This window comes from Lissotriton helveticus, chromosome 11 (genome assembly GCF_964261635.1).
Source record: "Lissotriton helveticus chromosome 11, aLisHel1.1, whole genome shotgun sequence".
Taxonomy (NCBI): domain Eukaryota; kingdom Metazoa; phylum Chordata; class Amphibia; order Caudata; family Salamandridae; genus Lissotriton; species Lissotriton helveticus.
The window spans coordinates 910,396,669-910,418,825 of record NC_136072.1 but is presented as its reverse complement, the minus strand read 5'-3'; the positions used below and the strand labels follow the sequence as shown (position 1 = coordinate 910,418,825).

The window sequence follows — 22,157 nt, the reverse complement described above, 5'->3', positions numbered from 1 at the left end:
GATGGGGTGGGTAGATTACAATGCGGGAGGGATTCATTTTAAGGCTCAGGATAGGGGGGCTGGGGGGATCTTTACCAGATATGTATACATTTACCAATCATGCCTTCACAACAAAATATGTTGTAAATAGTACTAATTCCCAGGCCTTGCTCAGACTCAGAACATTTGCAGCCAGATTTTCCATTATCAATGATCAGCGCTCCTCAAAGTCCTTTACTATGGCACCTTTCCAATTTAATCTCTTTAGGCTATTAGTTGGTGATACAGAACCAGAGTGTAGACTTTTAGCTAGTAGCTGACTTGTTTTGCTTAGCTGCAAGGTTTGTGGATTATGATCGTTTTCTGAGCGAGCATCTAACTTGAAGGACTGTGAGTATCCAAACAACGAACGGCTCATAAAGGTGTAATCTATAATAGAGCATGATTTCAGAGCAGTTTGATTTGGCGCTGGAGGATGATCCTCTCTTACTTTTCCATTCACTGATCTGTGAGCGGCATGCAAGCATGCAACCAGTATCTTCTCTCCAATGGGATCACTTCTTTTTATCAGTGGTATCATCGGATGAGGGAAATTCCAAAGTTCGTCTTGTAACAATAGAGTTTTGTTTCCTTGGCTGTTGGCGAACAGATTTTAGTTAAAGTCGCTGGTTAAAATTATGTGTGCCCTAACGTCCTTTTGGCTTAGGTCAGTTATTATTGAGTCAAGTCTTGGTATAATCTCACGTTTTATTTGGTGGCGTTGGGTGGAAGTAAATATTCACAACTTGATATTTGATTTTTCAACTTTTTTGCTACTGACGAGTCCAATAAATGTTATGTTAATTTGTATAGGGCACTACTCACCCCTGTGGGTGTACAGGAGCTTGAGCAGATCTCTGCGGAGTTATTTTTATGAGAAATTAGGATTTAGCATTTTAATTATGTAAAAAAAAACAATAATTGATAATTCTACTACTCTCCTGTGTTCATTCCTACGAGGATCCCAGGCCCATCCAGTTACTAGTATCAGGTAACACAAGTATAGCATCACTCAAAGACAACATTGAGGGATGTGTCCCGATACTCTGTTTTGCATACCATATTATTATTGTCAATAGTTTTTTGGGATGCCATGTAACAATTTGATGGTTTTTATTTATTTTGGATTGAATACTAAATCCAGCCGTGCCAATGCATACTGGCCAGTTGGTGCCAATGACTGAACGGTGTAAAGGGAGACATGCAGGAATTAAATCATTGCCCAACGACAACAGGAGGTGAGTGAGTAGGTTTGGCTACTTGGAGATATATTTGAGTGTGGGAGAGGCTTCATCTGCACTGGCACCACCACTATCCATTTGCTGTAGTAGCAATGCTATCCTTAATCCAAAAAGTGTATGTGTTATTTACTATTAGCAATGCTGTTGCATCAGTTCTTTCAATCAAAATATGAACTGGTTAGTCATTGCAGAGTTACTATAACAAAATGTCCTAGCTATCGTGAAGGAAAGTTTCAATTCTATTAAGGACGTGGAGGCGAGGATTATGCTCGTCTCTTCCTTATTTTATTGCTAAGCAGCCTTAACAAACATGTAATAATAACAGACTACAAATCCCATGAGTCTTTGTACTGTCCAGAAAACAACCATAGAGGAAGTCCCATATAAAGAACATCAAGTTCTTTGAGCGAAACACATCATCCTGCTTTTCTATCAATAGTCCTGTTTTTTTTCACACCCTGTAAAACACCAAGAAATCAGCATTAGAAAATTAACAAACATGAGTACTATCTTAGAAACACCAGGTGACCCTGTAACAGTTATTAAAGAAACAGGTTAACTTATTATCAGCAATCATTATTTCACTAAAGCATAGTTAATATCGCTCGTAGGCATTTCCCGGTAACCCTCTGGAAATATTATTACTTAGCCAACGTGTCGACTTCAGTACTTTGAGGGAGGGTAAGAACAAACTATTCCACTGGAGGGATAATCCTTGCCTCTGCATCCTTAATAGTATTGTGGCTTCCCTTCACAATAGCTAGTAAATGTTATATTCTGTGTCAGGACCAGAGGCTCAGATTATGCTAGTTCAAAGCTGATCGGCAACCAGAGAAGCCATGCACAAAATAGGCTTGAAATAGAAAGCCTTAAAGTTGCAGTCTGAGGACCAATCTGCTGCTCAGAGGATGTCCTGTAAGCGCCCTCAAAGGGGAAGGCTTTCAAAGCCGTGGCTCCCTCTGTGGAATGGGCTCCGAATGCCGCTGTATCTATGTCTGCTTCCTGGGGTACCCATCTCACCCAACGGGCAATGACGGCGGCTGTCACTGCTTTGAAAGGCTTCTTGAGTGAGAGAAAAAAATGTGACACCCGTGGAGGTCGATATTTCTCTGTCATCATTTTATATGCCAAGAGACAACATACTACACACAACGTCGGGTGACCCGGAAAGGTTGGATAGAGTTATCATGCCAGGACTGTAGACGATGTAGCACGGTATTAACATCCCCCAAGGACGAATACCTCAGAAGAGGCGTAAAGGACAGACGCATGTCTCTCAACAATCTACTTACCAGTGGATGCTCCCATTCTGGGACCTCCTGAATGGGCATGTGGGCTGACGATATTACAGATCTACTGTGTTAATCAAGCAGTAGGCCAAACCTGTGTCTACTAATTCTGACAAGTAGTTGACTACATGGTTTACATCAGCCCCCACTGGATCCAAACCCTGTTACACACACCAGCGTGAACACTTTCCCCAAGAACAACTATATTGCTTGACTCTAGATTCTGCCCATGCTTTCCTGATAAGGGAGAAAGCCCTTGCCTAAAGGCCAGGGACTTCCTAACATTGCCTGTAATCTTCCAATCCATGAGGTTGAGGTTGCCCCCGAACCAGAGGGTGCAAGTTGACCCGAGAGTCCCCCGGCAGACAAGTAGTCTGGGGAAGTTGGATTGGAAAATCCATAGAATGTTCCAGAAGAAATGAAATACCAGACTTGAGATTTCCAAAGCGGCGTCGCCAATATCACTTCCACCTTTTGCCTATGGATCAGTGCCGTGAACCTGGGTATCATGGCAAACGGGGGAAACGCATAACCCAGAACAGGCTCCAATCTTGCAGGAAGGCATCCGTTGCCTCCGGGCGCCAGCTGAAAAAACGGGAAATCTGGCACTTGAGGCGGGATGCAAATTGGTCCACCTGACATGAACCCCATCAAATCATCAGGTTCTGAAAGATAGCCGGATCCAGCTTCCAGGCACTGTAGATTTGTAGGTGTCTGGATTGCCACACAGCCATCCGATTGAGTGACCCTGGTAGGTATTCCACTGTGACCGATATCTTGTGTGTCAGGCAGTATTTAAAAAAATCCTTGGCCAAGTCCGCCAAGTGCTTGGACTGCGTGCCTCCTAGCCGATTGATATATCTCACCGCTGAGATACTGTGCATCTTCAATACGATGGTGCAGGAGACCTTGTTGGCCGCCAGGCTCTGAATCACGAAGGATCCGGCCAGAAGCTCTAGGCAAATGATGGGTAGCGACTCTTCGTGCTCGGACCAATGCCAGCCTGTAGTAACGTCTCCACAACAGGAGCCCCAAACTTGTCGACTGACATCTGATTCGATCACCAGATCTGGGGCAAATCCAAAAATGGCCCTCCCATTCCAGGCCTGCGTATGCTTGAGCCACCAATGAAGCTTTGTACATGCGTCCTGTGAAAGGGATAATTCCTGTGTGTACATGAGGCCACCATGCAAGTGCTGTGTTTTCAGGTGTTGTAGAGCCCTGTAATGCAGCGGGCCCAGAAAGATCGCCTGTATTGAAGATGACAACAGACCAACGATCTGAGCTAAGTGCCGTAGCAAGAACCTCTCCATCGCCAGGGTACGCCGCAGTTCCCAGTGAATCAGGCTTAACTTATGCTGGGACAACCGATGCATTGCTACACTGTGACGATCTCGACACCCAAGAAGGTTATTAGTTGAGCTGCACACAAACTTTCTGATCGTTCAGCATGAAACCCAGATATTGTAATATGGTTTGAGTCATTCAGAGCTGAGAGAGAAAGGTGAGCTCCATCTGATGCATCAGAAGGATGTCGTCCATGTACACTATGAGGCATACGCTTGGAGTCTGGAGCCATTCCATGGCTGGCCTCAGCATCTTGGTGAAGCACCAAGGAGCTGAAGACAGACCGAACGACAGATAGGTGAACTCGTATATATGCATGCCCCATTGAAACTGTAAAAATCGTCTGTGGGGTGGAAAAATTGGTACCGTAAGGTAGGCGTCTTTTAGGTTGAGCCGAACCTACCAATTGTTTGGTAATAACACATCTCTGAGAAGGTGAATGCCTTTCATTTTTAAGTGGCGGTACACCACCTATTGGTTGAAGTCTCTGAGATTGATCACTGGCCTGAACCCCTTGTTCATCTTGTCGACAAGGAATATATTGCTCAGGAAACCCTTGTGATGCAGGGTTGTTTGCACGATTGCCTCTTTGCTTAGGAGGTCTTGTAATTCTCTGTCTACAACCTGTACTCCCTTTTGTGAGAAAGCTAGAGGTCTGGGGCGAGAGAGTTGATGGGGTGTCCCATGGAAATCGATATGGAAACCCATCACTGTTTGCAACACCCAAGCATCCCTTGTAATTGCTGCCAAGTTATGTCTGAACCATTGCAGTCTCCCCCCACCTCTGGTAGATAAAAAGGGGTAGCCCTTACCTGTGGGTCCACCAGGCGCGTTGTTGGCTCCTCCGAAGTTGCCTTTTCCCCCGCGGCCTCTCGAGGGGTAAAAGCCTCGGAACTTCTCCTGGTCCTGCCATTGCATGGCTCGCTTGGTCTGGAGCTACCTCTTCCAACCCCCCAAAAAATTTGCTGGCTTAACACCTTCTTGATTGACTGTTGGGCCTTATCTAGGGAAGAGAAGGTATTATCAAAACAAAACAGTTCTTTTATAAACAGTTCTCCAAAGAGATCTCCGTTTGCCACTGGCCCCGCTTCCGTGGAGGCCAGCTCGCCAAGTCTGGACTCAATCTTAATCAACAAAGAGCGCCTACGCTTTGTTGATAATGTGCAATTCACATTGCCAAGAAAACAGGGCTCCCTGCACCCATCCCAAGAGAATCACGGGATCAATCAAGTAGCCTGTCTCTTTAGCATCCTCCGCCATGTCTAATATCAAAGTGAGTGGCTCCAGCATATCCAAGACTTTGTCTTGGCAGCACCGCCAGGAACAGTCCAGACCATTCTTAGGATCTTTGATGAACTTACTGATAAATTTGCTGTTCTGGCATCAATATCTGTGGTACTCGCCACTTTATTCAGCAGGGATGGCTAGGGGCAATCCACCTTTAGGCGGCCGCGGACCTCTTGGACCATCGGTTTCCAAATCCGGCTGTCCACATAGGACGCACCTACGGGAACCAGTACCCAATCCACAGAACAGGGATGATATAGGTCTTCCGAGTTAAGCACACCCGAGATATCTGCAGAGTCCTGGACTTGAGTAACTTCCAGCCAGGGCTTCTTGTGGCCACCTTCTAGTCGCCAAGGTCTCTTCGGACCAGGCTCTTTGTCTGACTCCCCATCCGGGATGTCCGTGTCTTCCCCAGAATAGTCATCCTTGAAGGCAGAAATCATCCTCGGCGGTCTCTTCCAGCTGGGAAACCTCTTGCACATCGAGTATATCCAGGCATCTCTTAAGAAAGTCCTACTGCAGCCTCTCAAAGGCATCTGAAGAGGCAGCTGTCTTAAGAGCCTTGTCCGTAGACTTGGCTTTGCCCTTGCCCTTGGAGGGCTCTTTTACTCCAGGTTTGGTCTCTCTCCGGTGGAATGGAATGGAATATGTTCTTATACAGCGCAGACTGTCACCCTACGGGTATCCTGGCGCTTTGATCGAAGTAAAGTTAAACCAATCAGCAGCTAGCTTCCAGCATTTAAAGAAGAGTAAACAGGAGTCAAACCCTAGGAAAAAAACATGTTTTGATATGCTTCCTAAACTCAGATAAGGAGTCCATTTGTCTAATATTCTGGGGAAGCCCGTTCCAAAGGAGAGCGGCAGTCACACTAAATGACCTTCCTCCCATCCTGGAGCGTTTAAATCTAGGGGTGACCAGCAGACTAGCACTTGGGGAACGGAGTTGTCTTTTGGGATGATACCAGGAACATTTTTCTTGTAAAGGAATAGGGCCTGTGTCATGCACCGCTCTGTGGACTAGGCATAATGCCTTAAATTGGATCCTTTCCTTAATAGGCAGCCAATGAAGTACCCTCAGAGCTTGGGTAGATGAGGTGCTGCGCTGCCTATTTAATGCTATTTTTGCTGCTGCCGACTGGACTCTCTGCAACACTTTGACGATATATTATGGGGCTCCCAGATATAGGGAGTTGCAGTAGTCATCTCCGGTCCTCCTCAGATGATGATACCATCCTGCCCCGGACAGTGAGTTCGATAATGCGACGACTCAAGGGTTATAAGGCCGAGGAGACCGCCCTCTTCAGGACTGCATCAATCGCATCCACCATTTCCACGTGAATGGGGAGTAGTAACTGATCCTCCTCCACGGGTTCTCAAGAATCAAATTCGCCTGCTATGTTAAACAGGTGTGAAAAATTACCAAATTGAATCACAAGCACAGTAAGTTAGTTGGATGGGCCAAGGTGTGTTTGCTGCTTATCAGCCTTGAATTAATCTCCACCAAATTGCCTAGAAACCACAGGTATAGGATGAACTTAAATTCCACGGTAGAACCACTGCACTGGAGCCACGAAACAATAGGATATAGACCCCTAACTGACATTGTACACAACCTCCAAATCCCTTCAGGCACGCAATGAAATGCGCCTGCCCGAGGCCACCCGGTGGGCATCAGGAGGGCGGGCCCGTAGTCACGGAGGGCTGCCCCCGCCCCCCCCCAGCGGGTATGGTGGCCACCCCTCCTCAGGGCAGGCTTGCCCGGTGGAGGTGGGCGGTCCTGTGACGCACTGGCTGGGAGAGGGTATATCTCACCCACTGGCCATTTTGCGGCCTCTTTGTCGCTCCGGACGTTGCGGCGGACACGTCGGGACACTCTTTCGCGGGACACTCCGTATCGGTGAGTGGCCTACGGGTTGAGCCTACGGGCATTACCCCCCCTCCGCCTACTCCCTCCCCGTGGAGGTTCACGAGCTATGGCCAGGCGGCCCACTTAGCGTCGGGCCGCTGTGGAGGTGGGGGTTACTGGCTTGATAGCGGCATTACGGGGACGGGGTCCTGGCCTCTGCCTGTGGTTCACAGGATGTGCCGCCCCACCCTGCCGATTGCCTCTTCTCACCGGGGAAATCTAGAGGATCGGGAGGTCCGTGCATCATCGGACCGAGGTGGGGGTTCGGTGCTGCTGGGTTCCGCATCTCCGTAGTCCGGGCGGCTCTGCGCGGCGGCAGCCTCGTTTGCCTCGCAGACAATGGCTGGGGCCACGTGTACAAGGCGACGGGTCCGTCTGTATTCGGCGGGCGGAAGGGGATCGTTGGCCTGCCCTCCCAGTCCCCCTCTGGCACGGTGTGTCGTCATGTGCCTCCAGCTGGGACCCGCCCGAGAGGTAGGCGGGCGGGGGTTATAGGGGGATTGTGTCTCGGGCCTAGACCGTCTCCGTGGGTTAGGCGGGGCCCGGGAGTGCATGCACTCATCTCCTTGTAGGTCATGGTGGGGGGCGAACGTCTCTATTATGCAGTGCGTATGTGGCCCCACGGCGCAAATGTGAAGAAGGTGTGCGCGTCTAGACCAGGCGTGCAAACGTTTTAATGGTGCTCATGTCCAGATCAGGCGTGCAATGTTTTAGGGGTGCTGATGTCCATAATAGGCCTGCTATTGTTCGAGGTGGTGCACATGTGTCCTAGGCCCCCCTTGTTTCCCCCCTCGTTGGCTATTTAGTATGCGGAAATGTGAAGAGGGCATAAGAGGCGCGCGAATGTTTATTGTGCGCTCATGTCCAGATCAGGCTTGTAAACATTTCGGGGTGTCACGTCCAGATCAGGCTTGCAAATGTTTTATCGGTGCTTATGTACAGATCGGGCGGCAATATTTAATGGGTGCTCATGTCCATAATAGGCCTGCAATTTTCGAGGTGGTGCTCATGTGTTCCTAGGCCCCCCCTGTCTCCCCCATCATTGTCTATTTAGCATGCGGTGCCCGTCTGCAAAAGATATGCATCCACGTTCTGCCGTTAATCGCTTTGTCTGCCATTGGGGACAGTCAGCCTGCACATGCACAATGTTAGGATCGTGTGATTACATGGCCATGTTTTTAGGTTGTTACGCTAAGTTGTTATGTTACCAAAGACCTTAGCGCAAGCGTAAGTCAGGTACTTTGGGTGAACAGCACTCTCAAGCCAGGGTTCGAATCCTGCCAATGCGGTAGAATTTTTTCCTAAGCAGGAAAATTTCAGAATTCATTTGAGAGGGATATACGAATGCGTGCTATGTTCGGATTGTATGCATAACTCGTAAGGTGTCGGCTAATTAGCCACGCTGGGCTAACGTCGCCATTCAGTGGCATAAGCAACCATTGTGCGTGCCAGTGCACGAGTTTCTCCCCGTTCAGACTGGCTCATGATTGAATATATGGCGCATGGGGAAAGGGTAGAGGTTCAGGCTAATTGTGCCCAGGCAGCCATGTTCCACGAGGAGCCTTTGGGCATGCAGAGTTGAGGTGTGCAATAGGCGGGGTATTTCCGCTGTTTTCACATGGCATGCCGGGCTTAAAGCTAGTGGCATGCTTGCGCCACACCAGATGCATTGTGCTCCTGTCCAATACTGCGTTCTTTTGCGTTTCAAGCCCTCCTCCTTGACGCGTTTTTCCAGGTCGTCGCATCCTACAGCATCGGCAAGTGACGGAGGTAGGTAGATGCGCGGTTACGCTGTATGAGCGCGCAATTTGGACCGGGGGGGGTACTGGATTCAGTGTCGTGTGGGGGCTATGGTTCCCAAGTATCCCGACTCGCTGGGTACCCGGCAGTACACGTGAGGGATAATTATTTACGATACAGACCCCGCCTGCTTAGGAGGGTGCTGTGGGGTGGTGTTAGCCCTTCGAGGCAGACAGTTCGTTATTCCTTGCGGTGTCGGTCTCCGTTTTATGTGTGTTTTCTTTTATGCAGAATATCGCTAGGAGTTGTCCCTTCTCGCTGCACACCCCCACTCTACCGGCACACCCGGAGCTAAAAGCAAATCTGGTGTGGTAAGTGCTGGGGGAGGACGCCCTGGGGGGGGGCTCGATAGGTATCTAGCTGGCTGCTGCTAATAATTGAAATAGTATTGTCTGGAGTGGTGGTTAGCTACACATTTAAGTGATTCCGCTTCGTTACCGTCTGTATTTTTCGCAATTTTGAATCTGGCGCTGACAGTTATTTTTCTTTCAGAGGCAGAGCCATAGTTAGGCATGGAGAGCCAAGGGTCCCTTCCACTCTTTACGCAGACGTCTCAGGTCGACGACTCAGGGTTAGGTCGAGGCCTTACGTAGGCCGGGGTGGGGCTCTGGGTTGCAATATTCGTAGTTGCGTTCACGCCCCCTCCCCTCTGGGCATGCGGTGGCGAGTGTACTGAGAACCGGTCATCCGGTAGTCTTGAGTATTGCTTCCATGTGTCAATGGTATGTGCTATTGGAGTACAGCTCAGCGCAACGGGCAAGTCTATTCCGCGCGTGATTGTGTTACGTAATTACAAGGGGGTATAGTATCATGGGGCCAGAGTAGTATCTTAGGCCCAATTAAGTGCCTTGTAATTTAATCATGTGCCATTGTTTATTGCTGCGGGATTGTATGTACATTGCGTGCGCGAATTTGTTGCCTGAGTCAGCATTCTTAAAGGGGTCGTAGTGTCAAAAGTAGATAGTGTCTTTGACAATAGTACCTCCAGGCACAATCGATCTATCACGCGGCGATGCATATTCCTGCGTGAGAGATAAGCCGTTTCGACCGCTACCTTGTTTTGTGTTCTATTATGCATTTGGTGTATAGCATCATGGGCCTTGGCAGCACTAGGCCCAATCGAGGGTTTAGACGTGGCCGGGCATATCTCAGCGAATAGGGCAAGCCGATCTCGTGTGCTGGTTTGCTTATTAGCGTCCTGATGTAAATATGGGACGGTGTGTCATTAGGCCAAGGTACCTCGGGCCATGCGGCGTGGCAGGGGTTGGGCAACTACGCCTGACGTTTAGGTCCTTGGGTAAATCCGTACTATGTGTATTCCGTGGCACTGATTGATCCCTTGCTATCTCATCAGGTTTCCGGTACACGATGCACTACGCATCAAGACAGGAGCTATCCTTGTGGTTACAATTTACACGGATAGGCGTTCATGTGAAGGGGGGGTGTACTGTCAAGTGATTCTTGCTTACGGCCCAGATCTGTAGGGACTTCAGATGTTGCGAGTCCAAAATCTATCTCTTGTCCGGTTCTCGAGGGCGTAGTTTGGCAGTAGGAGTTTTGATCTACGCATAATTTGTGTTTGCGTCGGTTTCCGTAATATAGTGTTCTTTCACGTAATTACATTTGGCAGGATAGGAGTCCGTTATGCGAGTTCTCTGCTCATTTCGGGTAGTGGACCAGGGTTCCTTCAAGTTGTGACGTTTCACTTCGGCTGTCAGTTACTCTGTGGCACTCGGGGACGATGGGTGCCGCCGGGTCGGGTGGCTCAGTGGACCATAGCAGCCACAAACGAGGCCCGCGGTCTCCCTCGGGGGTCACAGGTTCTAACCTAGTCGGGTCCCTCAGCCTTTTCTATTGGGGTCGAAATACGAGCACCTGCAGCCAGACTTCGCATTTCTTGGCGTCTGTCACTCCGTGCAGTTCAGATCCCAGGCCGGTGGGCACAGGCGTTGCCTGGCATTGTTTCTGTCTACGTCAGTTTTCTGGGGGACGGAGGAAGCGAGACAGTGCTGTGGTCCTCCCCCCCCCCCCCCCCCTGTCAGGCAACATGCGTTATACAGCAATGCATTGGCGTCTGTCACTCCTGTGCGTTTCTGCCCCCACATTGTGTCATTTAGGCAGCAGGGCGCGTCACATGACGAGCAGTAATGTCACTGGGGGAGAACGTTCAAGTGTGCAGCCCAAAAGCTGTCTTTGTACGAGTGGTGTGTGCATGTTACTCAGTCATACCATGCTCGGGCGCGAACATTGTTTAGGTGCCGGCGCGCCGCATAGTGAACCTTGTCATTGGTTCATGCATGGTTATTACTGCCATCTTGCTGCGGGGCAGGGCGATAGCTGCGCGCCTGTCCCCGCAGGAGAGGCGCCGAGCAATGGGTCATGTGTGCACAGCAGACTATTGAATGACTGCTCGGTCCAGGGGAGGCGCTTAGTGGTGCGCTCAGTGTACAGGTATGTGAATGGACACCTGTTTGTGCGCATTTGTAAGGCCATTTGGAGCGTTTCTGGACTCCATCTAACATTTCTCATAACAAGATAGTGCCGCGAATGTCAGAACAGAATGTACATAGACCACAACAGTGTGAATCAGTGTGCCAAAGGTGTAATTTCAGTCACTTCTATGCAATTTGGCGTCTGGTGCGTCAGTTTTATTACAGAAGAAGCAGGCACCCCATATATTACACGTTTATGTGTGGTATGGGGAGCCCCGAGCCACGTTATGTGACTCTTTGGCTGTGGGGAAATTAATATTGGCCCTTAATATCATACATATGACAGATTCCTGCTGGGCTTACTCCTGTGGCGCTCAATGGGTGGGGCCTTCACTTTTGTGTATTATCTGACTGAACTGTCATGGCATGGTTTTAACTGTATGGAAGTCCGTCTTGGATGTGCCAAAATTAGAATGGCAGCAAATCCTAAGGCTAGCCCTAAGCTAATAGGGCATATATAACCCCATGCGCATATCAATCCTGGGGCCTTACCGTGGTATAGTTAGTCTTGCTTATGTACATTCATGGTACCTGCACTGTTTTAACTTAACCTATGAAGAAAAGGTCGCATGACAATAGTCTATTAGCTCTTCCTTATACTGCTGTCGTCTGTTTTTCTTCCAAGGCTATGGAATCTGGAAGGCAGCCTACCTGCTGAGCCATCAGTCGGGAGCTCTGCTGCCTCTCAGTAGTGTGTAGGGTCTACAGCCTGCAGTGTCACACTCATTTCACGCTAGTGGAGCAACTGCAACCACTGCCTGAGCCTGGACTGCCAATAATACCTATAGGAGTGGGCCCCTAGAAGACTCTCAACTAGAATTGCTCAGTAAGTGAAGCACCAGCTGGATGAAGACTCAGAATGTCTATCTGGTATTCCAGCCCCCTGTTGTTCGTTTCCCTATTATGGGTGGTGGATTGCACGATGGGCTCCTATCAGGTATTGGACTCACGGCTTCTCGTTCAGGGTTAGCGTGGTTGGGCTCCCCTGGCTTGCGTTGAACAGCCTCGTGTTGAATCTGAGTAACCTCTAGATTCCTTTTTGCTCCTCCCAAGGTGAGAAGATGGCCTGAGGTTTGAGGTAGCATGGTTGAGCAGCCTCCAGGTTCTAGGGGGAATGTGTTACCAGCTGTTTTCCTTTGCAATCCTGTGTATAATGTAAGTCCTCCTCGCAAGTTATAATAAATTATGCTTTGCGCACTGAAATATCCCTCTGTACTTTGCTTAGTATAGTTGCACAAGCGTACACAAAGCACAGTTACAGTTGAATTTAGAGAACTGCGTTTCGGCAGAAGTTATACATTACTGGGGGTAGTCTGCTGATGCTTTGTGTGAAGGTGTGTGGTGGGGTCTCAGTGGTAAGCGCTGGTTCGCCTAGTGTTTAGATTAGGGAGCGATATCTACAGGGGAGGCCCCCTCATCTCTGGGGCTCTTTCCATGGGTATGACCTCACGAACCTGGGATAGTCTACACTATTGCTGTAGAGGGTTTGTTCCCGGGGGTATATGCTCATTAGCGTCAGGGGGGTTTTTGGTTTCAGCAGGCGTGTCCTGATACAGGTCGGGATCGTAAGGGGGCACTTGGTTTCAATCCCTGCAATCCCTTTGTGGTGGTCATAAGTCAACCTTACAGCCAAGCTATCATAGAGGTAGCATGGCCTAAGCTGTTTCCAGACTAATACCCGAGAGGGTGGGTGATGCCTGCTGTTTATACCTTTCCAATCCTGTATTGGCACATGCAAGGACATCGTCCTAGTTATATAGTATGATATGTATTATCCCTTCTATGCCTCTGTGCTCTTTTGAGTATAGCAACACAAGCGTTGTTCGTAAGCACACTGTCTCTATGTATGCGGAGAGTGGCGTTACAGCAGTAGTTGTAACTTAGCGGGGTGTAGCCTGCTGTCGCTTGTCGTGAAGGGTGTTTGAGTGTCAGGGCTGGTGCTGGAACGCCTATTATTTTATACGAAGCGCCTTCAGAAGTAGGGGCCCCTCCTATTCACTTTGTCATTTACCTGGTAGTATGACTTCACGAACCGGGGATGGTTACACTAATGTTGTAAAGGAGTAAGACCCGGGGTATCTGCAGATTAGTGGCAGAAGGGCCTGGGTTTCTTCAGGCATGTATTGTCATGTCAGGATCAAGTCACTGGTGGGGCGCTAAGTTGTGCCAAGCAAGTGTAAGGTCAAGGAAGAAAAGCACAGCGCCATGAAGAAATTTTCCCAACGGAGGGGTCTGGGTTTCTTCAAACATGAAACGATTCAGGACAAAGTCAAAGGCTCTTGGAGGCGGATGGGGTTCATCTCACGCCTGTGGGCTTTGACCTATTCCTCCTCAATTTAAAAGAGGCTCTTCTGAGCAAAGGTTGCAGGTAAAGGTAGTAGCGTTGGTGGGGGGCCCGTGCGGCGGCGGGGACCATCGCACGGGCTGTGGCGGAGTTACAGGGCAATCCGGAAACAGAGAGGTGCAACACAGTACTTCAGCGGGCACATAGGGGTGCCAGAGCCTAACCTAGAACCTCATGGGAGGTCTAGGAATCCGAGTCGGCGCCCCAGTAGTCCTTCGGGCGGTTGTGGGCCTGTGCAACCGGGGGTTTGCCTAGATACGCCCCGCAAGGGGCGTGAGTAGTGTATTACCATAATGGTCAGCAGCTGGGTGGTTCCCCACTGTGCTGATTGGCTCATCAGGCGGGCAGGTGGCGAGAATGCGGCCTGCCCTTGGATTGCCCGTAAGATAACCCAACGTGATTACATAATGTTGTATGTAACAATAAACCTGCAGCAATTTTTCCCAATCTTAACACTTGTGTCTGTGTGTTATTTGCGGGATGTTGGTTATGTGGGGGCGGGGGGTTCCTGTGGCCCTGAAGTGACTATGCGCCTGCCCGAGGCCACCCGGTGGCCATCAGGAGGGCGGGCCCGTAGTCACGGAGGGCTGCCCCCGCCCCCCCCAGCGGGTATGATGGCCACCCCTTCTCAGGGCAGGCTTGCCCGGTGGAGGTGGGTGGTCCTGTGACGCACGTCCGGGGCACTGGCTGGGAGAGGGTATATCTCACCCACTGGCCATTTTGCGGCCTCTTTGTCGCTCCGGACGTTGCGGCGGACACGTCGGGACACTCTTTCCCTCCCTACCTCTAACCCTGAGTGTCAGTTATGAAGGGGGCTACTGAGGGAGTTTTAATGTGTTCCTTTTTTCGTTGCAGGCGGAGTTACAGGGCAATCCGGAAACAGAGAGGTGCAACACAGTACTTCAGCGGGCACATAGGGGTGCCAGAGCCTAACCTAGAACCTCATGGGAGGTCTAGGAATCCGAGTTGGCGCCCCAGTAGTCCTTCGGGCGGTTGTGGGCCTGTGCAACCGGGGGTTTGCCTAGATACGCCCCGCAAGGGGCGTGAGTAGTGTATTACCATAATGGTCAGCAGCTGGGTGGTTCGCCACGGTGCTGATTGGCTCATCAGGTGGGCAGGTGGCGAGAATGCGGCCTGCCCTTGGATTGCCCGTAAGATAACCCAACGTGATTACATAATGTTGTATGTAACAATAAACCTGCAGCAATTTTTCCCAATCTTAACACTTGTGTCTGTGTGTTATTTGCGGGATGTTGGTTATGTGGGGGCGGGGGGTTCCTGTGGCCCTGAAGTGACTATGACAGTCCGCTTTTCGAAAAGAAATTGTCATTAGCACAGCCGGTCAGGAGAAAAGAAATGTCAGGAAAGAAGAGGGGAGGTCCCCCTCCTTCCTCCTACTCGCACGCACCATGCCTCTATCGATGCTTATGGCGCACCGCTGTCCGGCCAAGCAGACCGGAACGAGTCGTAGGGGAAACCCCACCCCTAGACCACAGCGGCAGTGTGTCCCGAGCATGGTAACACCCACGCGGCACAATGGACTGAACAACTAAAAAGAAAGCACCATAAATGATCGTCACCGCAGCCCCTGCCAACCAGCAAGAAACTTCCAGCCACTAAGTCAGCAGCAGCTGACGAGGATGATCGCCAAATAGCAGGTTAGAACTGCATGCGCATCAATAGCAAAACAACTTCTAAATACCACAATATAAAGTTTCTCACAAAAGGGTTAAATAGGCCTAACGGCTAGGGCTGTCGCCCTCGAATCTGGGGAACTGGGTTCGAGTATCGGCAATGACCGCTGAACATCCTGTGATTCTAGGCAAAAATGCTTAATCTCCCCGTGCCTAAAAAAATGAATGTGTTCTCATGTAATGCAACTGGTGCTATGTAAAGCGCTCTGATACCCGATTCGGGTCAAGTTCGCACTATATAAAACTCTAACAAAAAAAAATCAAGGAAAAGCACTTATCTGGCTGCTGAGCAGCGAAGAAAAATAAAGTATTGTTGCTTGATGTTGTTTATATGGGACTGCCTCTATGGTTGTTTTCTGGGCTATACAAAGACTCATGGGATTTGTAGTCTCTTGTTATTAAATGTTTGTTAAGGCTGCTGAGCCATAAAATAAGGAAGAGACAAGCATAATATGAACCTCCGGTCCCGACATAGAATACAGGCACTTAGTTACGCTGGTACATCTTAGAATGAGCTGCAGTGCAGAACCCTGGCACCCACTTCAACATAGGCACTGGATGTGAACAGAATGGCTATGAGGAGAGAACAAAAATACTTTGCCGATGGAAGAGAACATATAAAGAAACCTTTTACATATTGTCATGATCCTGCAGGCAAATCCATTTCCAGTCCACTGAGAGGGAACACTGCATTGTCCTATTGTTGGCTACAATCTGAGATCATACAACGGACGCTGGAACATTCTATGATTGGCTAGATTGGAACAAAAGTTACTTATGGATAGTTGACGGGGACATCAGTCTGCAGTTAGTGCGTTCTGACACTCCCTGTATTTCTATTATTTTCAGTGTCATCTGCTCTTGAGACCAATGGTTGAAGCTCCAAAAAAATTGTTGCTAACCCAGCAGAGTGCTAGATGATTCTAGATTGAGGGTATATCGAACTATACTGTTTCATCACCAGGCTATGAAGAGACTGACATTCCACCTGTACCACTGGAAAGTGCATCTACTGAAAATCCATGTAGTCTCCTATAGCTAGGACCACTATGAATGTGTGTTTGGCACATTGTTCATAAGTATGATTTGTATGGAAAACCATGTTTGGTTCGAATGTAGTCCTCTGCCAGATCACATTACATATAGCCCAAAATGGTGGCATGAGAACCTCTCAAAGCTCCAGCTCAGAAACTTTGTCTTTTAGATGCAATTTATAGACAAGGAACTGCCAGAAAAATGAGACATACCTGAATTCATCTGATTGCCTGGTCATATCTCCTTCCACACATCGATGAAGAATGATATGTGGGCACTCATCCCCTTCAACCCAGTTGGAAGCATTTAAGTGCTCACATCAATGTAAAAGAGCTGCTCATCTAGGAACCGTTCACATTACTTTATTTTGCTTAGTATTCTGCAGCCCAGTTAAGAGAATACTTTTGCCTAGAATCAGGCTTCCTGGGTTGCTATATGGTACTCGCCTTGGCATTCAAGCCTAGCACACCAGAGCCACCTTGTTGCTGTGCCCTGCCCTGAAAGAAGAAGTGCCAATCTGTGAAGAGGAGCAATCCTGACCAGGAAGACAATGGGCAAGCACAGGCTAAGCTGAGACCTGAATGAAATGAGCCACCTAGGCACCACATGGACCCTGTAGGTCAGATGGCCAAGACCCGACAAAGGGCATGAGAACATATAGAGAGTTGGGACCATCGCAGGAGACATTCAAGGTTTGTACCTTTGGCAATCGTACATTGCACATTTAGCCCCCAACTTTGTGGAAGCCTATAGAGCCACATTTCCAGCCACATAGTTTTCCCTTTCCCAACATCCTGTGGTAAGATGCCTTTAAATGAAGCTGACCAGCCTAAACCCAAGACCATTTCTGAATGCCTGCAGTTTTGGATATATTAGATTGTAAAACGGTGGTTAGTTCCTAACCCTAAATCATAGATCTCTCGTTGCAAATAAAAACTACAATGTTCACTGAGTGCCCAGGACCCGTGGGTGCCTCCACCAACCTAAAGCTAAATAAGTTTGATGAACCATTTAAAAGAAAAGGTCTACAGAAGTGTGACATTTACAGACGACCTACTGTCATAGTTCATTCCCATACCCAGGGGACCCCTATCTGAACTTTAAGTTTGGATACAAAGAAGAGTTTTAACTGGTGGCCCGCTGAACTGTGTTTAGTGCCCGGTGTAACTGTGACTATGAAGCAGTTGTTTAGCACCTTACTAAAACAACCAAATCATCTGTGGTTGGGAATCCAACTCCGCTTTTATTGGTGTGTTTTGGGTGTTTGTGGTAGATTCTCAGGTGCCTAGCACCTCACCCGTGGAGCTATGCCGTTGCACCCAGAAATGCTGAGGAGCTAGGATAAAGGCACATTATTTAGGCATACTTGTCACAAATGTTGCATTCTGCCTCACACATTTGTTTCATTGACTGGGAGTGTAAACAAAGTCTCAGTAAAAAGACTGAGGCCAAAGGCTCCCTGTTAGACCTAGATTACCCAAGCCTACATATGGTAGCTTGGCACAGTAGTGGTCTACAGCTAACTCAAGGTGTTGGCTAAGTACTTACAAGTCTCACTCACAGTAACTCAGTAATGAACCACTAAAATAAAGACACAACACCTCTGTTTGGAAAAATACCGTTACCTTTTATAAAAATAATATGTTTTTCTGTTATGCTATTTAGTCAGGGATGAAAGTCAATCAAATTACACCTTTTACATGGAATGCAAATCACACTTCAATATTTTTCCTGTTCAGAATTTAAGAATCAAAGGTACATTTAAGGTTTAGAATTATTCAGGACACAATACACTTCACTAGAACTTTACAGAAGGAAAATGCAGCCTGACAGTGCAATATGTATTTAAAGACTCATTAGCAGGTACATTACCCCACTCTCTAAAGCACTGCTCAACTCACAGAATGACCTGGATGTAGTTCTTCACTGCATAACCAACCCGCAATGTGACTAAAAAGGGGAGACACAATAATATTAGCCAAGTTCCACACACTCTAATTTAAAGGCTCAATTTGCTAAAAGGAGATCTATTCCTCCAATTTACCAAGAAACTACAAGGGTTTCTCCCCCAGGAACCCTGTAATTCCCTACACCGCTTCCTCCTCTTTGCTCCAATTACTTTTGGGCCACTGTAGTTATTATTAGGCTGAACACAAGCCCGTTTTCTTCACTTGGGCTTCCTGGTGCAGTTCAGTCTAAGTCTCAGTTATAGCCCCACTGTCTTGTCTCCTTTCCCTGGTGCTGCTGCCTCCCTTTCCCACACTACCAGCTTACTTGTAGGCTTCTGGGTGTGATGCGAGGGCTCTCCCCGCTCGCGCTGAAACCTGGCAGCAATCGGCGGTCGAGGAAGGTTGAGGAAGGCTTCCCTGGCCCCCAGGCTCCTTGCTGTGACGTCCGCTGTGGCGCTGGCCTCGTAGAGAGCGCTCGCACGCAGGGGGGGTCACTGTGGACGAGGCGGCGCCCTTGGGGATCTTCCGGCGTCTCCTCAGCTAAGCCGGCAGTCGCGCTGAACCTCCGGGCATGCGCAGACGTTCTCGTACCTCTTCCGCCTCCGCACTCGCTCATAGGAAGGACGCTGCTCCTCACGTTGACGCTGATCTCCTGGGCCTGCCCGACCCTAGGCCCCTCCTGCTCTCGATAGCGGGCGCGCTGGGAGCATGCGCAGAAGCACTACCTGCTCTGCTTGACGCAGCTGGTGCCCCCGGGGTCCCGCAATCCGCTAATACAGCGCCGCTGCTCCTCCTCAGTCACCTACAGCTCCGGCCTCTCAGGAAGGTTGCGCAGACACGGCGCCCTCGCTCTTCAAGGCGCTAAGGTGCCACAGACGCCCACCTTTCCTACAGCTGATCCACAATACCGGTAAGCACAGCGCTGGATATGGTCAGTCAGGAATACCCACAGTTAAGGGTGTTCTGGGTGGTTTTGCTGAGGCCGCTGAGATAAAAGGATCTTCTTCTTTCAGTAGTTCGATTTCTTTGTTAGTAGGGGTTGTCTTGAGAGAGGGATCGGTCAAAGGCTGAAGGGGGAACAATCCTCTGAAGTAACTGTCAGCCTCAGTGACAAACTAGCTGCTCTCAGTGTGTCCACCTCCTCTCACCACTGCCTCACTCCTCTACTCTGGGGTCAGCACAAAATGGCTGCTGGTCACTGGCCTTATATAGGGTGGCCTGAGACCTGCAGAATTCTCTAGGGTATTCTAGAAAGTTCCCTAATGTTAACCTATGGACCTGTCCTCCAGTGGTGTCCGTTATGGCAGTTGGTGGACACCATCTTAGGTCTCTGGAGATTCCTAGATTTTCAAGGGGGCTGACTAGGCCTCACAGGTTATGAGGGAAAAATGGCGTCATCGCCAAGGAACACCTAGCCCCCTGACAGCATTAAAAAATTCCTGATGGACATATGTAAAAATAAAAATAGAAACTCTGGGAGGCTAAGGGGGACAAAAATAAATCACGATGGTTAGAGTCTTCCCAGAAGCAGACAGGTCTAACACGCGTCCCCCCCAGCTGAAAGTGGGGAGAACTACCCAACCCCTTGGGAGTCCTCATCACTAAGGCGGAAATATCTGGATAGACCGTCTGCGTTGGCATGGTCTGCCCCAGGTCGGTGTTCCACCCTAAAGTCCATTCCCTGTAGGGAGATGGACCACCTTAACAACTTGGGATTCTCCCCCTTCATTTGCATCAGCCAACGAAGGGGGCGATGGTCAGTCTGAACTAGGAAGTGCGAACCAAACAGGTATGGTCGCAGCTTCTTCAGAGCCCAAACCACCGCAAAGGCTTCTCTCTCAATTGTACTCCATCTCCTTTCCCTGGGGAGTAGCCTTCTGGACAAGAAGACCACGGGTTGATCCAAGCCCTCATCATTTAGCTGCGATAACACTGCCCCAATGCCATGTTCTGACGCATCTGTTTGGACAATGAATTCTCTAGCAAAATTAGGGGCCTTGAGAATGGGAGCGGAACACAATGCTTGTTTCAAGGTCATGAAGGCTCGCTGGCAAGCCTCTGTCCAGACTACCCGTCGGGGTTGCTTCTTGGAAGTAAGTTCAGTGAGGGGGGCCACGATAGTGCCATACCCCTTCACGAAGCGACGGTAGTATCCAGTGAGGCCCAGGAAGGCTCGGACCTCGGTTTGAGTCTTGGGGGGCTCCCAGGCGATGATGGTCTCAATCTTTGCCTGGAGGGGCTGCACCGTCCCTCTGCCCACCAAGTGACCTAGGTACACCACCGACCCTTGTCCGATCTGACACTTGCTGGCCTTGATGGTCAAGCCAGCCTGTTGCAGGGCATGAAGAACAGCTTGCAGGTGCTGCAAATGGTCCTCCCAGCTGCTGCTGAAGACAGCAATATCGTCCAGGTATGCAGCAGAAAAAGCTTCCATTCCCGAAAGGACCCTGTTCACCAGCCTCTGAAAAGTGGCAGGGGCATTCTTGAGCCCAAAGGGCATCACACGAAATTGGTAGTGTCCCTCAGGTGTAGAGAAGGCTGATCTTTCCTTCGCCTCCTCAGTAAGGGAAATCTGCCAGTACCCTGAAGTCAGGTCAAAGGTACTTAAGTATTGGGCAGCTCCCAGCCGGTCAATAAGCTCATCCGCCCGTGGGATAGGATGTGCATCAGTTTTAGTCACGGAGTTCAAGCCTCGGTAGTCCACACAGAATCTCAATTCAGGTGTGGTGCCTGGTGGGGCAGCTTTTGGTACCAAAACCACCGGGCTAGACCAAGGGCTACCAGAAGGTTCAATCACCCCTAGCTCCAGCATCTTGGCGACTTCACTTTTGATGTTGGCCTTCACCTTGTCCGACAGCCGGTAGATTTTAGATTTCACAGGTGGGCTGTCTCCTGTGTCCACGTCATGGGTACACAGGTGGGTCCTACCTGGGACAAGGGAGAACAGGGGAGAAAATTGCTCCAGGATCTGGCGGCAATCGCTTTGCTGTTCAGAAGTCAGGGATGGCGAGAGAATCACTCCCTCCACTGATCCATCTTTTTCTTTGTACGAGAGAAGATCAGGGAGAGGTTCACTTTCTTCTTCCTCTGCTCCATCGGTCACCAGCATTAAGACAACCTCGGGCCTCTCATGATGTGGCTTGAGGCGATTGGCATGCAGCACCCTGAGGGGCTGCCTCGGGGTCTTAAGATCCACCAAATAGGTAGACTTCCCCTTTTTCTCTAAAACCTCAAAGGGGCCTGTCCAACGGTCCTGGAGGGCATTTAGCTCGCCAGGTTCCATTACCCACACTTTCTGTCCAGGCTCCAGTTCCACTGGGTGAGCGTTGTGGTCATACCACTCTTTCATAACTGCTTGGCTGGCCTCCAAGTTGTCTGAAGCCTGCTTCCACAACTTAGCCATTTGGCTCCGGAAGGCCAGCATGTAGCTCACCACGTCCTGGGGAAGCTTCCTGGGAGTCTGTTCCCATCCGTCTTTCACCAGGCTGAGAGGTCCCCTTACAGGGTGCCCATACAAAAGTTCGAAGGGGCTGAAGCCCACTCCCTTCTGTGGCACTTCCCTGTAGGAAAACAAGAGACAGGGTAGGAGAATGTCCCATTTCTTTCGCAAGCTCTCAGGAAGGCTCCGTATCATACCTTTCAAGGTTTTGTTAAACCTTTCCACAAGACCATTGGTTTGTGGGTGATAGGGAGTAGTAAACCGATAGGTAACGCCGCACTCCTTCCACATGGCCCGCATGTATGCTGAAAGGAAG

The 22,157-nt window shown here is 49.5% G+C and overlaps 1 protein-coding gene across 7 annotated transcripts in view; it reads right to left on the bottom strand.

Moving 5' to 3' along the window:
* DRC10 (dynein regulatory complex subunit 10) overlaps nt 1-22,157 on the bottom strand; it is a 145,657-nt gene that overhangs the window by 31,659 nt on the left and 91,841 nt on the right. Inside the window, exon 6 of one of the 7 annotated variants that reach the window (XM_078667158.1) lies at nt 1,565-1,717. The exons of the other annotated variants lie outside the window; for them this stretch is intronic. Coding sequence (XP_078523284.1) covers nt 1,676-1,717 — 42 coding nt within the window. The 3' untranslated portion in view covers nt 1,565-1,675. Of the gene's footprint in view, nt 1-1,564; nt 1,718-22,157 lie in introns of those variants that run through there. 7 annotated transcript variants of the gene reach the window in all.